The sequence below is a fragment of the Microtus oregoni genome, unplaced genomic scaffold (genome assembly GCF_018167655.1).
Source record: "Microtus oregoni isolate MIOR12 unplaced genomic scaffold, Mior012 000060F_ref0000265, whole genome shotgun sequence".
Taxonomy (NCBI): Eukaryota; Metazoa; Chordata; class Mammalia; order Rodentia; family Cricetidae; genus Microtus; species Microtus oregoni.
Genome location: NW_024543870.1, coordinates 11427734 through 11440332, shown reverse-complemented (window position 1 = coordinate 11440332; position 12599 = coordinate 11427734). Strand labels below are relative to the sequence as shown.

The 12599-nt window shown below is 38.7% G+C and overlaps 1 protein-coding gene across 1 annotated transcript; it reads left to right on the top strand.

Moving 5' to 3' along the window:
• Window positions 1-1989: 1989 nt before the first annotated feature.
• Window positions 1990-2937, top strand: LOC121439365 (olfactory receptor 5AK2-like). Its single transcript, XM_041639879.1, has one exon. The coding sequence runs from the start codon at window positions 1990-1992 to the stop codon at window positions 2935-2937; it is 948 nt and encodes a 315-aa protein (XP_041495813.1).
• Window positions 2938-12599: the final 9662 nt, after the last annotated feature.

Genomic DNA, 12599 nt, shown 5'->3' with positions numbered 1-12599 from the left:
GCTATTAGCCTACACTAGTTAATTTTTCTCAGTTGTTAGATCTTATATAACATGATGAAACCTTTGAATATAATGCTTAAGAGAGCTCCACTCGGCTCTATGACTTTAAATTTTGTCTTGTTATTTTATTAAAAAGTCATGACTTTTATGTTAGCTTTAAATATATGATATATTTTGAGTTAATTTTGATTTAAGATCTAAAATTTATATTGAGTTCATTTTTATCCTTAAATAGTAGCATTCTAGCATCCTACTGAAAGACTTTTACATTTTTATAAAATTCAGAGGGTTAGACCTGTGCCTATTGTTTTCTGGGCTCCCTCTGCTCTTCATCTGTGTGACCCCCCCTCCATCCAACAACATCACAGTGTTTAATCATACAGTGTCAGGATAAATCCTGACAACAGGGTACTGGCTTGTTTCAATTTACTCCTTGAGAAGTCTTGCTTAAATAGTCAAACAACTTTTTCCTTCCACTTAAATTATAAAATAGACTAGTCTATATCTAGAGAAAAACCTTACAGATTGTTAATTATACACTATTGTGTGTCAATTTCAGGCAAATTAACATCATGTTATGCTGAGATTTTAAACTCATGTAGTTTGTGTCTACCTGTGTAGATCTTTGATTTCATTCATCAAAGTTTTCTGAGTTTTATCACACTAATCCTGTGCAGATATGATTAGAATTATACTTAAGTATTCCACTTAGTGATGATAAATGAGACTTTGATTTCGGCTCCTGCCTTTCATTTTTAATATACATGGCTGATTTCTCGATAGTCATCTTGCATTCTACAGCTTTGATGAAGTGAACTGTGAGCGCTACAAGATGACTGTAGATTCCTTGGGACCTTCTGTATTATTCATGTCACCTGCAAATGCAGACAGGTGTATTTCTTTCTCTCTAACATGTATGATTTTTATTCCTCTTCCATCTTCATCCTACTAAAGAATATTTTTGTAAGCATAAGGAATAGCAGTGATGATGACATGTTTATCTAAGGAGGCATTCATATTTATAGATGTTCTTCATCAAACTAAGAAAGTTCCTTTTATTCATAGTTTGAACCTTCTCTTTTTCTTTAGTCTTCTGTCATACAACACATCCTGACCGAAGCCTCCCCTCCCTTCCCTCCTCTCAGTTCCCCAACACCTCCTCTCTCTCCTAGATTGCTCCTCCATTTTCCTTCAGAAATAAACAGGCCTACCAGAGATATCAACCAAACACAGCAAAAAAAAAAAAATACAATAAAATTAAGCACAAACCCTCATAGCAAGGCTGGACAAGGCAACCAGTAGGAGGAAAAGAGGCCCAAGAGCAGACAAAAGAGTCTGTAACTAATATTTTTTGATGGGAATTGCATTGAGTCTGTAGATAGCTTTTGGTAACAGACTTTTCGCAAATTAATTCTAACGATCCAGGAAAGTGAATGGTCTTCCTATTTCTATTTCTATTTAGCATCTTCTTCAATTTCTTCCTATACTGTCTTAGTTTTCATTTTAGAGGTATTTCATTTCCATGATTGGGCTTATTTCAGGATGCATTTTAATCTATTGTGAATCTCTCCTAAGTTATTTTTAAGTAAGTTCATTGTTTGAGTACATAAAAAATTACTAATATTTGTACATTGATTTTGTATCCCACAACTTTACTGAAAGTGTTTACTAAATCTAAGGGTTCTCTAGTAGAGTCTGTATGGTCTTTTCAGTATAGAACACATCTGCAAATTGGGATAACTTGGCTTTTTCTGAGAAGTATTCTCCACTTTAAAATGAATCATGGATCAAATGCACTGATTTATAATGTGGCTTTTAAGAATTGATATGGAAAAATTACTTAGAAACTGATAGGTATTAGGAGTGTTTTTCATGAAGAGTCAACTCAAATAAAATGAATCAAAGCAGAACAAACTGTTAATATAAGGAAATCACTGAAATTTTCTCTTTTGTCCTCTCCTCTCATTCTTCTCTAGTTTTTTAGTGGCAATGACACAAGAAAATGAGACTGAAGTCAAGGGTTTCTATCTTCTGGGATTTGGGGTCCAGCGTGATACTCAGTGTGTCCTCTTTATGGTGTTTCTTTTGATCTACGTGACATCCATGGTGGGAAATACTGGGATGATCCTCCTCATCAACACCGACTCCAGACTTCAGACCCCCATGTACTTTTTCTTACAACATCTGGCTTTTGTTGATATCTGCTACACATCTGCCATCACTCCCAAGATGCTGCAAAATTTTGTAGTAGAAGACGGATCCATATCATTTGGAGGGTGTGTTGTGCAATTGCTGATCTATGCCATCTTTGCCACTTCTGACTGCTACCTCCTGGCAGCTATGGCGGTGGACCGCTATGTCGCTATCTGCAAACCACTTCACTATCCCATAATTATGTCCCGAAAAGTCTGCATCCAGATGGTAGCTGGTTCCTACCTCGTCGGGTCAATAAACTCCTCGGTACACACGGGATTTACATTTTCATTGTCATACTGCAAATCAAATCACATCAATCACTTTTTTTGTGATGTTCCCCCAATTATCAGCCTGTCATGCTCCAACATTGATACCAACATCAGGCTTCTTGTTGTCTTTGTTGGGTTTAACCTGACATTCACTGTGCTGGTCGTTATCCTCTCCTACATATACATCATGTTCGCCATCCTAAAGATGTCCTCCACAGCAGGAAGGAAGAAAACCTTCTCCACGTGTGCCTCCCATCTGACAGCAGTCACCATTTTCTATGGAACCCTTGCTTACATGTACTTACAGCCTCATTCTGACAAGGCTGAGGAGAATATGAAGGTGGCCTCTGTGTTTTATGGCATTGTGATTCCCATGTTGAACCCTCTGATCTATAGCTTGAGAAACAAGGAGGTCAAAGATGCTATAAAACTGACAAGGAAAAAGTTCTTTAGATTTGATACACAACAATAAAAAAATCACCATATCAAATAGTGAGAATAATTATGTAACTGTATTTAATAATTATGAAATTTAAAGCAGTGGGTTCTTGAATGATGATTGCTACCATTAACACATTTGATCTTATAATATACAGTATATTCAGTAACTTCTTCTGAAACTTATGTTTGAAACTCGTAGTTTAAAATTTCTGTTTCATACTACAATGGAGAGAACTTTATGAAGATTATTATAAATATGAACAAATGTACAAAAACTTTATGAAGTACTTTTAAAAATATCGTTAAATACTTAAATGCTTCCAGTGGTGGGCCAGGGTTGCATTTGGTCGAGTTGTCGGTCAAGGGATCAAGATCCACAAACAACCCAGGCTGATGCAAGAGCAGAGAGTTGCTCTCCAAAACCTGAGTGTAGAAAGGGCACACTGCAGAGGACAACATCCACACAGCTCGGTAAATGCAGAGAGGTCAAGCGGGCGCCTTCATGAAGCCTTCGCTAGTCTGTTTGGTGCGAGAAGGTACTTTGGAGGCCATAGAAAGGGAAACCTGGAACCAACCCAGTCACAAAACCCTCCACCTACAGTCTGTCCTGCCTGCAAGATGTGCTGGAGGAATTGAGGTGCAGAACTTGTGGGATGGCCAACCAGTATCTCCTTAAACTTGAGGCCTACACCACGAGAGAGAGTCCTTGCCCTACATTCCCTGTATGGCCAGGAACTAGAGACTGGATAGCCTGTAGAACTAGGGTAAAACCAAATACTACTGTGAAAAAAATAATCAATGAAATGATTCAAGATGAATCTCTATACTCACAGATTGATGCCTCATTTGGTCATCATCATCAAAGAGGCTTCCTCAGACAGCAGATGGGAGTAGGTGCAAAGACCCACAGCTACACATAATGGAGCCAGAGAGTCTAAATTGGAGGGCTCCATTATGTTCCTCCTGTAGCAGATCAGGGATCCTCTGTGTAAAAGGATGAGGGAAGACTTTATGAGTCAGAGGGGATGGAGGAAACCAAGAGAACATGGCCCACTGGATTACTTAAGCAGGGTTCACGTGGTCTCACAGAGACCGAGGCAGCAAGCAGGGAGTCTGTGTGGGTCTGCAGCATATCCTCTGCATATTAGTCTATGGCTCTTAGCTTGGCATTTTTGTGGGGCCCCCAACAGCAGAAACAGGCTTGCCTCTGACTCTTTTGGTTTTGCTTTAGATTCCTTTCCTTCTATTGGGTTGCCTGTCCAGCCTCAATATAAGGGCTTTTGCCTTGTCTTGTTGTGTCTTGTTTTGTATGGTTGGCTGTTATCCCTTGGATCCCTGCTCTTTTCTGAAGGGAAACAAGGGGAAATAACTTTGGGAGGGGAAGGAGGGGAACTAAAAGAAGTATAAGAAAACGAAACTGTGGTCAGGATGTATTGCAGGAGAGAAGAATCTATTTTCAATAAAAAATACTTCAATGGCTAAGAAAACCCTTATCTGTATATAATAAATATAAATAAAATAATAAAATTGGATTTTGTTATTATATTATACTTTGAGTTTCATAAATCTCTTACAATGAAATCTTTTGTAAATTCTATCCAAATTATTCCAAAAATCTGAATATGAAATAAATGTATTAATTTTTAAACTGTTTTGCTTTTCAAACTATTCCTCCCATTCCCATCACTATTACATTCCATGGCACTTTATCCTTTATTTTTTCACTAACAACTTCATTATTTTCAATCTACATTAATCTTCCCTATGAACTTTAAATTCACAACCTCTTTTTATTTCTATCCCAAGTGAGAGAAGTGAGAAAGAGATGGCCATAAAATTTATTCTTGATCATTCATTTACAAAGGACATACAAATCACTTTTGTTCAGATGAACAGCTTTAGAACAGACAAAATAGAGACCTCCTGCTTTGTAGTAGGCCGGGAGAATGGCTTCAGTTACTTCAGTACGGTCATTACACCATCGCTTGATGTGGGAGTGATTTCTTATTAATAAAGAAACTGCCTAGACCCATTTGATAGGCCAACTCTTAGGTAGGCGGAGCAGGAAGTGAAGAGAGAGAGGAGAGGGAAGTGGCCGCTTTTTTAAAGGGAGAGAAACCACGCCCCAATGGGCTGGTACCTCAGCGGTGATAGGCTGGAGGAGTGGGAGGACCTCCCGCAACAATCGCTGTATGAAGTGCCATCCCGGCACTCATTGTCTCTGCTGAGAGTTCTCTTCCTCACTCAAAAAAAAAAATACTCTTAGCATCCTTTGGAATCCCATTGATTTCCCTATTGGATACACATTATCAAGCCCCAGTACAATTCTGACCAAGACTGAGGTAAGACTTATGGATGGCATTGCTCAGCATAAACCCTGTGGTACTCTCTGACACCTCACCAGATGGGATTCATCTTGCTATATGTTTGCACGTTAACACCGAAATTGAGTCTGTGTTAAAGGAGGAAAGACATTCATTTACACCTAGCACAGAATTGTTGACACAAGTTTGTTAGGTATTCATTACAAGGGACTGTACAAAGAATGCACAGACAGAATCGCTTGCTTCTCAGCAAATGATAAGGCAGGCACACTATCAGTAATCTGACATCGGTAAGCCAGCATCCCATGTAGAGTTCAACAGAATGATGTTTTAGAGGAGTTTGGAATACACTGTGCTAGTTCAGGCTAGAGATTAAAAGTGTTTTCTGGCCCTCTTGGTGATCTGTACCTGTTTTGAGGCTGCAGTGCAATTCTGGACACAGAGACTGAGGTGAGCTTCCTAGGTTGAGAATACTGCACACACACTGACCTACCACAGAGAGGAACTTTCCCCGAGAAGCATGTAATTACTACAGCTGGTTTCCTCTGGTGTTTTTACTAAACACTCCACTTGTTGACCCCTTGCTGTTTTATCCTTTTACTATGATAAAATCATATTTGCATGTACAATGCTATCCTAGCCATTTAGTTAACTTTCTCTATAAACAAAATTTTGTAAATTTTGCTTATTGTTATTTTTATGGGCATGAGTGTTTTGCTTCCACATATCTATGTACCATGTGGGTATCTGGTGCCTGCAGAGGCCAGAAGAGGGCACTGGATTCCTAAGAACAGGAATTACAGACAATTGTGAGTTTCTGTGCTGGCTGGTCTCATATCACCTTGTCATACAAACTAGAGTTATCTCAAAGGAGGGAACCTCAATTGAGAAGATGCCTCCATAAGATCCAGCTGTAAGGGATATTCTCTCTCTCTCTCTCTCTCTCTCTCTCTCTCTCTCTCCCCTGTTTTTGTGCCACCTGCAAAATTATTTCTCTTTTTGGTGCCATTGTATTCTGGTACAACATAAAATGGAGAAGGGAACCAATGTGTTTTGTGAAAAATAGATATAAATCTCATTCAGGTGACTTATGATATGACCTAATCATGATCATATCAAAATGATGTTACTTCTTAATGCCATTATATTGCTGCGGTTTAGCGTTATACCAATCCAAGGCTTTCCCAGAGACCCTGATGGAAGGACAAAAAAAAAAAAAAAAAAAAAAAAAAAAAACCCAAGCTGTGTGTCTTTGCCCAGGGGCAGACTTGGCAAGGCCCAGTCTGTGTCTAAGGTCAGAGCCTCAAAGGAGTTAAGGTTTTCGTTCCATGAATGTCATTCTTTCCTCTGAAGAGACTAGATTTATCAGGTCAAAGGCCACAGTATGGTCAGCCTGTGTTATAATGGGATACCTTGGGTTCCCTTTGTATGACATAGCCAGCCTCCTGATGGCTTTCTCCCTTTGTATGATAGGCTTCTACTAGCATTGCCCTGTTTACCCCTGAAAATAATAAATAAGATGCTGTACTACTTAAACTTGCTGGCCATGAGATGTGGCTATGTAATACTTTCTGATCTCAAACTTTGTATCTTCATATCTTCTGATCTCCTGATTCTCTCTCTCTCAGGAGAGGATCTGTCACTCAAAGAAAAAAAAAACCTTCTGATCCAGGTCAATGAAGAACAGAGATTTCCACATTAAACTCAAAAGAGTTGTCTGATATATCAAATCTATGAGGGGCCTCAAGGTTTTTAGCCAATTAGTATAAATGATATGTGGTTATAGAGATCGCTGAAATCTTGGATGTTGTCAAAATGGCACCACAGAGGGGAGGGGTGAATTCTGTGGGTGTGAACCATTCTTTCAAATTGGGTAGTTTATTGAATTTTTTGAAAGTTTTCATCCAAAACCACAGGAAGTAGCTGGAAGAAGTCTGAAACTTAGATAGGGAGAATACAAGCATTAGTAAATTGCTTGTCTTGTTACAAATAGTGATATTTATTCTACCTCCCTCCAGGGGGCTGAAGGTTTTTGGGTATTGTTACTATCAATATATATATATATATATATATATATATATATATATATATATTCCCTCTGATAAGTCATCCTCTATAGCTTAAAAGATGTTTCTGAGGCAAGAAGTTGAGAGATGCCATGGAAGAAGGACCAATCTTAGAACCAGGATAAAACAATCTCTACTTCACATGCAGTGAACCAAGTTCAGTGTGAGACAGTAGGAGAGAGGGATCCCTCCCTCCATGCTCAAAGACCAGCACCTTTAAGTGTAGGATTTCTCAGGGCAGGAAGCCTTTGCTTCCACGTTAAAGCGCGCCTATTTACGTAGCTGACATTACACTCTTACCATTATTGTTTTACCCTTAATTTGAAAGGACATGGGAGAGTTGGAGTGTGGCAGACATTTTCTGAAGGATAAACAGCCAGCATGTTTGACAACTCCATTTTCCAGAGTTGCTAGGTAAAATAAAAGCTACCAGCTCATTAGAGTTAGTTTGTTCCTTGAAGACCAATTTACTTGGATTTCATAACAGCACTATAAACAAATGCACTTCAGTTTCTTATCCCAAAGATTTCAAGTTGAAATATTTTCTGTAACGTGTAACATTCTCTTTACGTAGGGATATCTTTGGGAAATAAATTCCTAGTGAATAAAGGAAGAACAATTGTGGGTTTTGTTTAAGCAAAATTGTGGCCATTGTGATGCTATCTCTCCAAAAAAGCTGCATCTCTAATGCCCTTAAATTTTGTCAAATTTTCCATATTTTCCAGAAAACCCCATGTTTTTATGAGTTCAATAGCAAATCTTTATATCTAGAGCTAAGCACAATTCCTTATATCCATGTTTTTTTTCTTTTTTTAAATTTATTTATTTATTACAGATTTCTGTCTCTTCCCCGCCACCGCCTCCCATTTCCCTCCCCCTCTCCCAATTATGTCCTCCCCCTCCTCAGCCCGAAAAGCAATCAGGGTTCCCTGTCCTGTGGGAAGTCCAAGGAACCCCCACCTCCATCCAGGTCTAGTAAGTTGAGCATCCAAACTGCCTAGGATCCCACAAAGCCAGTGCGTGCAGTAGGATCAGAAACCCATTGCCATTGTTCTTGAGTTCTCAGTAGTCCTCATTGTCTGCTATGTTCAGCAAGTCCGGTTTTATCCCAGGCTTTTCCAGACCCAGGCCAGCTGGCCTTGGTGAGTTCCCAGTAGAACATCCCCATTGTCTCAGTGTGTGGGTGCACCCCTTGCGGTCCTGAGTTCCTTGCTCGTGCTCTCTCTCCTTCTGCTCCTGAGTTGGACCTTGAGGTTTATGTCCGGTGCTCCAATGTGGGTCTCTGTCTCTGTCTCCTTTCATCACCTGCTGAAGGTTAATATTCAGGAGGATGCCTATATGTTTTTCTTTGGGTTCTCCTTATTTAGCTTCTCTAGGATCCCTAATTATAGGCTCAATGTCCTTGGTTTATGGCCTTATATCCACGTTTGAAAAACAGGTTCATCCTGACTTGTAGCAAGAAATAACAAATAACTGTTAAGTAATAAGGCAACACAATAACAGAAAAAGAAGCTAATAGTTCATAATAAAAATAACGAAAAAACTGATCTCTCTAAAAATTTTGAATTTAGTCAGCAACACATAACTTCTTAACATTGCTTACCCAATTTCATCTCAGCTCCTGTAACTTCATTTTCTCAAGGGAACAAATATTGATCCCTTATTCCCAACTATGAATTCCCTATTGGGTAGGAAACATTCAGGGAGGTCTTTATGATGGGCAATCAGCCTGTGCCTGCAGCACAGAGATGATTCAGGAAGCAACCATGGAGATTCTGGAAGCAATTTAAAGAAAGCAAAACCAGTGAGGATTCCAACATCTGTGCATTGTTGCAACAGGTAGGGAAATGAAAGGATTCAGTTTAAGTTCCAGAATGTTCCACTTCCTCCCTGGTGCCATCATGGAAATGATGTTAAATTCTATAAAATATATTTTGAATGTTTCACACTGTCCATATCAAACTATAAGACCCTTTTCTCGGTGTGCAATATGATGTGGGCACCTTTCCATAAGTCTATATATTCGTATTAATTTGACAGTCCATATATCAGTCTGAAGATGACTCTACCACCGTCTCACTATCCTTGTTCCCAAACATTTGCTTTCATTAATCACTAGGTTGCACGTGTTACCTTAAGAAATTCCATGACCCCGTCTTACAGGAGTCAAAACTGAGCCTGAGAGAGCGAAGTCTCCTGTCACTATGAAACTCTGGGTAAGAATCAAAAGCAAGTCCATCTGTGCCTGGACACCTGAACAATGGTGGCGTTAAATGAAGCTTTGGAAGGATATGGTTAACTCGCTCAGAAGACTCAGGTAGTCTGAATTCATTTGATTAGCAAATACCTTCATTGTGCTCAGTGTGTGTATGTGTGTGTGTGTGTGTGTGTGTGTGTGTGTGTGTGTGCCTGCTTGTGCACATGTGTGGGTTCATATGTCTTATTTCTTGAGCTCTACAAAACTGTCACCTTATATATTACTTAAAGTCAAAATGATAATAGTAGCCCTGATTATATTTTTTTCTCCGATGTACCCTGCTCTGTTTATCTCGTGGTATTTCAAAGAGCCAATGAAGCCCACGGTAGCAGCAAACATGGAGTGCTTTGTGCCCACCACTACAGACTTCCTTATACAAAACTCACCTTAGCACCTATGGAGCTGCCCGTAGCTCTGCCTGCCATCCCTGACAGCTGAATAAAGGAGATTTGCTGAAACTAGATTAACTCGGGGTTACGTGGGAAAATTCACAAATGTACCAATTCACTTGCTGGTTTTTCTTGAATCGTCTCTCCAATAAGTGAGACTTTGGGTGTGCACATAAATGTACATGGGTATGAATGACCATTGTATGTGGTCATTAATTTATTTATAATATTTACCTTTCACTAGAGATTTTGCTAGTAGAAACATAGGTTTATGTTGACTGTTTGCAAAATATCCTCAACATAACAGCTAATTTGCTTTTCTAATTAAAAATACATTTATTCCTCTGTATCCACAATTCTCACCAAAACTTAGCACTTTAAATTGATGAACAAAATTACATCTTAATGAAGTTTTAACATTTAACTCTCTGATTAATGCTGTATATCTTTACATAATCCTGTTGAACATTTAGATTTTCTTTCTTCACAATTGTCTTGTTCATATCTTTCATAAAACTTTCTATTAGATGAATTTATAGAAATTATATATATATATATATATACTGGACTTTTAATATTTATATGTGTTTTGAAAAAAATTTGCATAGCTGAATTCCAATCTTATTTCTTTTGGTACTGTTGAGTGTTTTAATAGGGATTTATTTTTTCAAATGTTGTGTGTAGATGGTAGAAGTCTATGTGTGAGTGGTGTGTATGGATATGGCTGAGTGGGTATATGTATGCACCGGAGGACGATGGTGGCCATCTTGCTCCTTATTCCTTTGAAAAGAGGCCTCTAATTTAAGCTGGATCCAGGCTAGTGACCAACAAGCCCCAGCAATCCCTATATCTCTATGTAGATTATAGGAACCTGTGCATCAATGTTCAATTTTTTACATGGATGCTGGGATCTAACCTTGTCGGTTGCACAGCAAGTACTCCTACCCTGTGAACCCCATCTGTGGCCTCAGAATTTCCTAGAGTCATGACTTCTGTTGTATGATTTATCTAAATCTTTTCTGTATTGCTAAGTCACAAGTAGTCAAGATTGCTTTTCTCAAAAAATAGGTGTTGAAGTCTATAATACATTAGAAAACAATTTTAGTAAGGCATAAAGTTGGAATTCAACATGATTTCTTTATTCGGAAGCATTTATAGCACCACAGTATATTTTAACATATTTAACATCACTTGTGACTCTGTACTTCCTTTCCTCCCTCCAACCCTTACACAAACCCTTCCTTGTTCTTTCAAATCCATAGCCTCTTTCTTCATTAGTTGTTATTACATATGTATATTATAGGTATATATGTCTCTCTCTCTCTCTATATATATATATATATATATATATATATATGCACGTAATATAGCCTGTTCAATTGGTACACTGTCACTTGTATGCATGTTTTTCCCGATTGACCATTGGTGCTAATGTGCAGCATTTCCTCGTTTACCATTGTTCCTTGAGTAGGTTTGAGACCTCATGGACTTTACCTGTCCACTCTGACTTACATATTGGTGTCATGTTTGGAAAGTCATGCTGGTGAGACTTTATGTATGGAGCTTCTGACACATCTAGGAGACAGAATCTCACAGAAAACTCCTGATCCTCCGGCTTTTATCTCCCTTCTTCGATAATGTCCCCAGGGCCTTCGGTACAGGCGTATTTTATAGATGTAACCTCTGGCACAGAGCTCCACAACTCGGCATTTTTGTTGATCGTGGTTCTCTGTAGTGGTCTCCATCTGCTGCAAAGAGAAGTTTCCTTGATTAGGGGTAAAAACTGCACTTATCTGTGAGCAGATGGACAAATGTTTAGATTATCATTAGGGATTACACTGGTTTAGTAAAGTGGTGGTTGGAGATTCTCCTCCAATAACCATGGCTTCTCTAGCTCTGAGTAGTTGTCTAGGTTTCCAGTGCCAGGCATGGTTTCTCTCTTGTGGAGTGGGTCTTAAGTCCAATTATAGAGCTGTGGGTACTGTCAAAGTATGCATGCCATGCTGCCCATTGACGTGGTTTATAGGCATCATAGCTGGATAGGAGTGCTGGTTGCCTCCTTTCTTTGGAAGCCTGCACAGTTTTTCTCAGCTTCAGTGACGGGCTCTTCTACTCTCAAGCCAGTTTCATGCTGTCTTCATAATTACCATTTCATAATAACTTCTTCTGTGTGGCAAAACAAGTTGTTCCCTCAACTTACTTTTCCCTTCAAGTTCCACATAGAATTGTCAAGTTGTACATAAAATCTCCTCAAATATGTAACCGGAACTACAAAGAATTTATAGGTTAATATGATGAAAATATAATGATACAATTCTGCAATTTCATACAAGAAATCGGTGGTTGTATCTTCAAGCATTAGGCAAAACTATTTCCTTAATAAAAAACATAAATATACTCTGCTATATTTACATTTAGATTTTTAAATCTGGCTGAAATGTTCGTTTTCTTTGTTGTAGCTTTGTTGTTGTTTTGCTTTGGTTTGGTTTGGTTTTGTTGAGGTTTACAGTTTCTTACGCACACACCTCATTACCCACCACCCCTCATTACCTTCTTTCATCCCCTCCCACTCCTGCTAAAATTCTTTTTTTCCCAACTAGTCCTCCTCTTGCTTTCCTGTGTTTTGTGTGCAACAGTTTTGCAAGTGATCCTAGCTA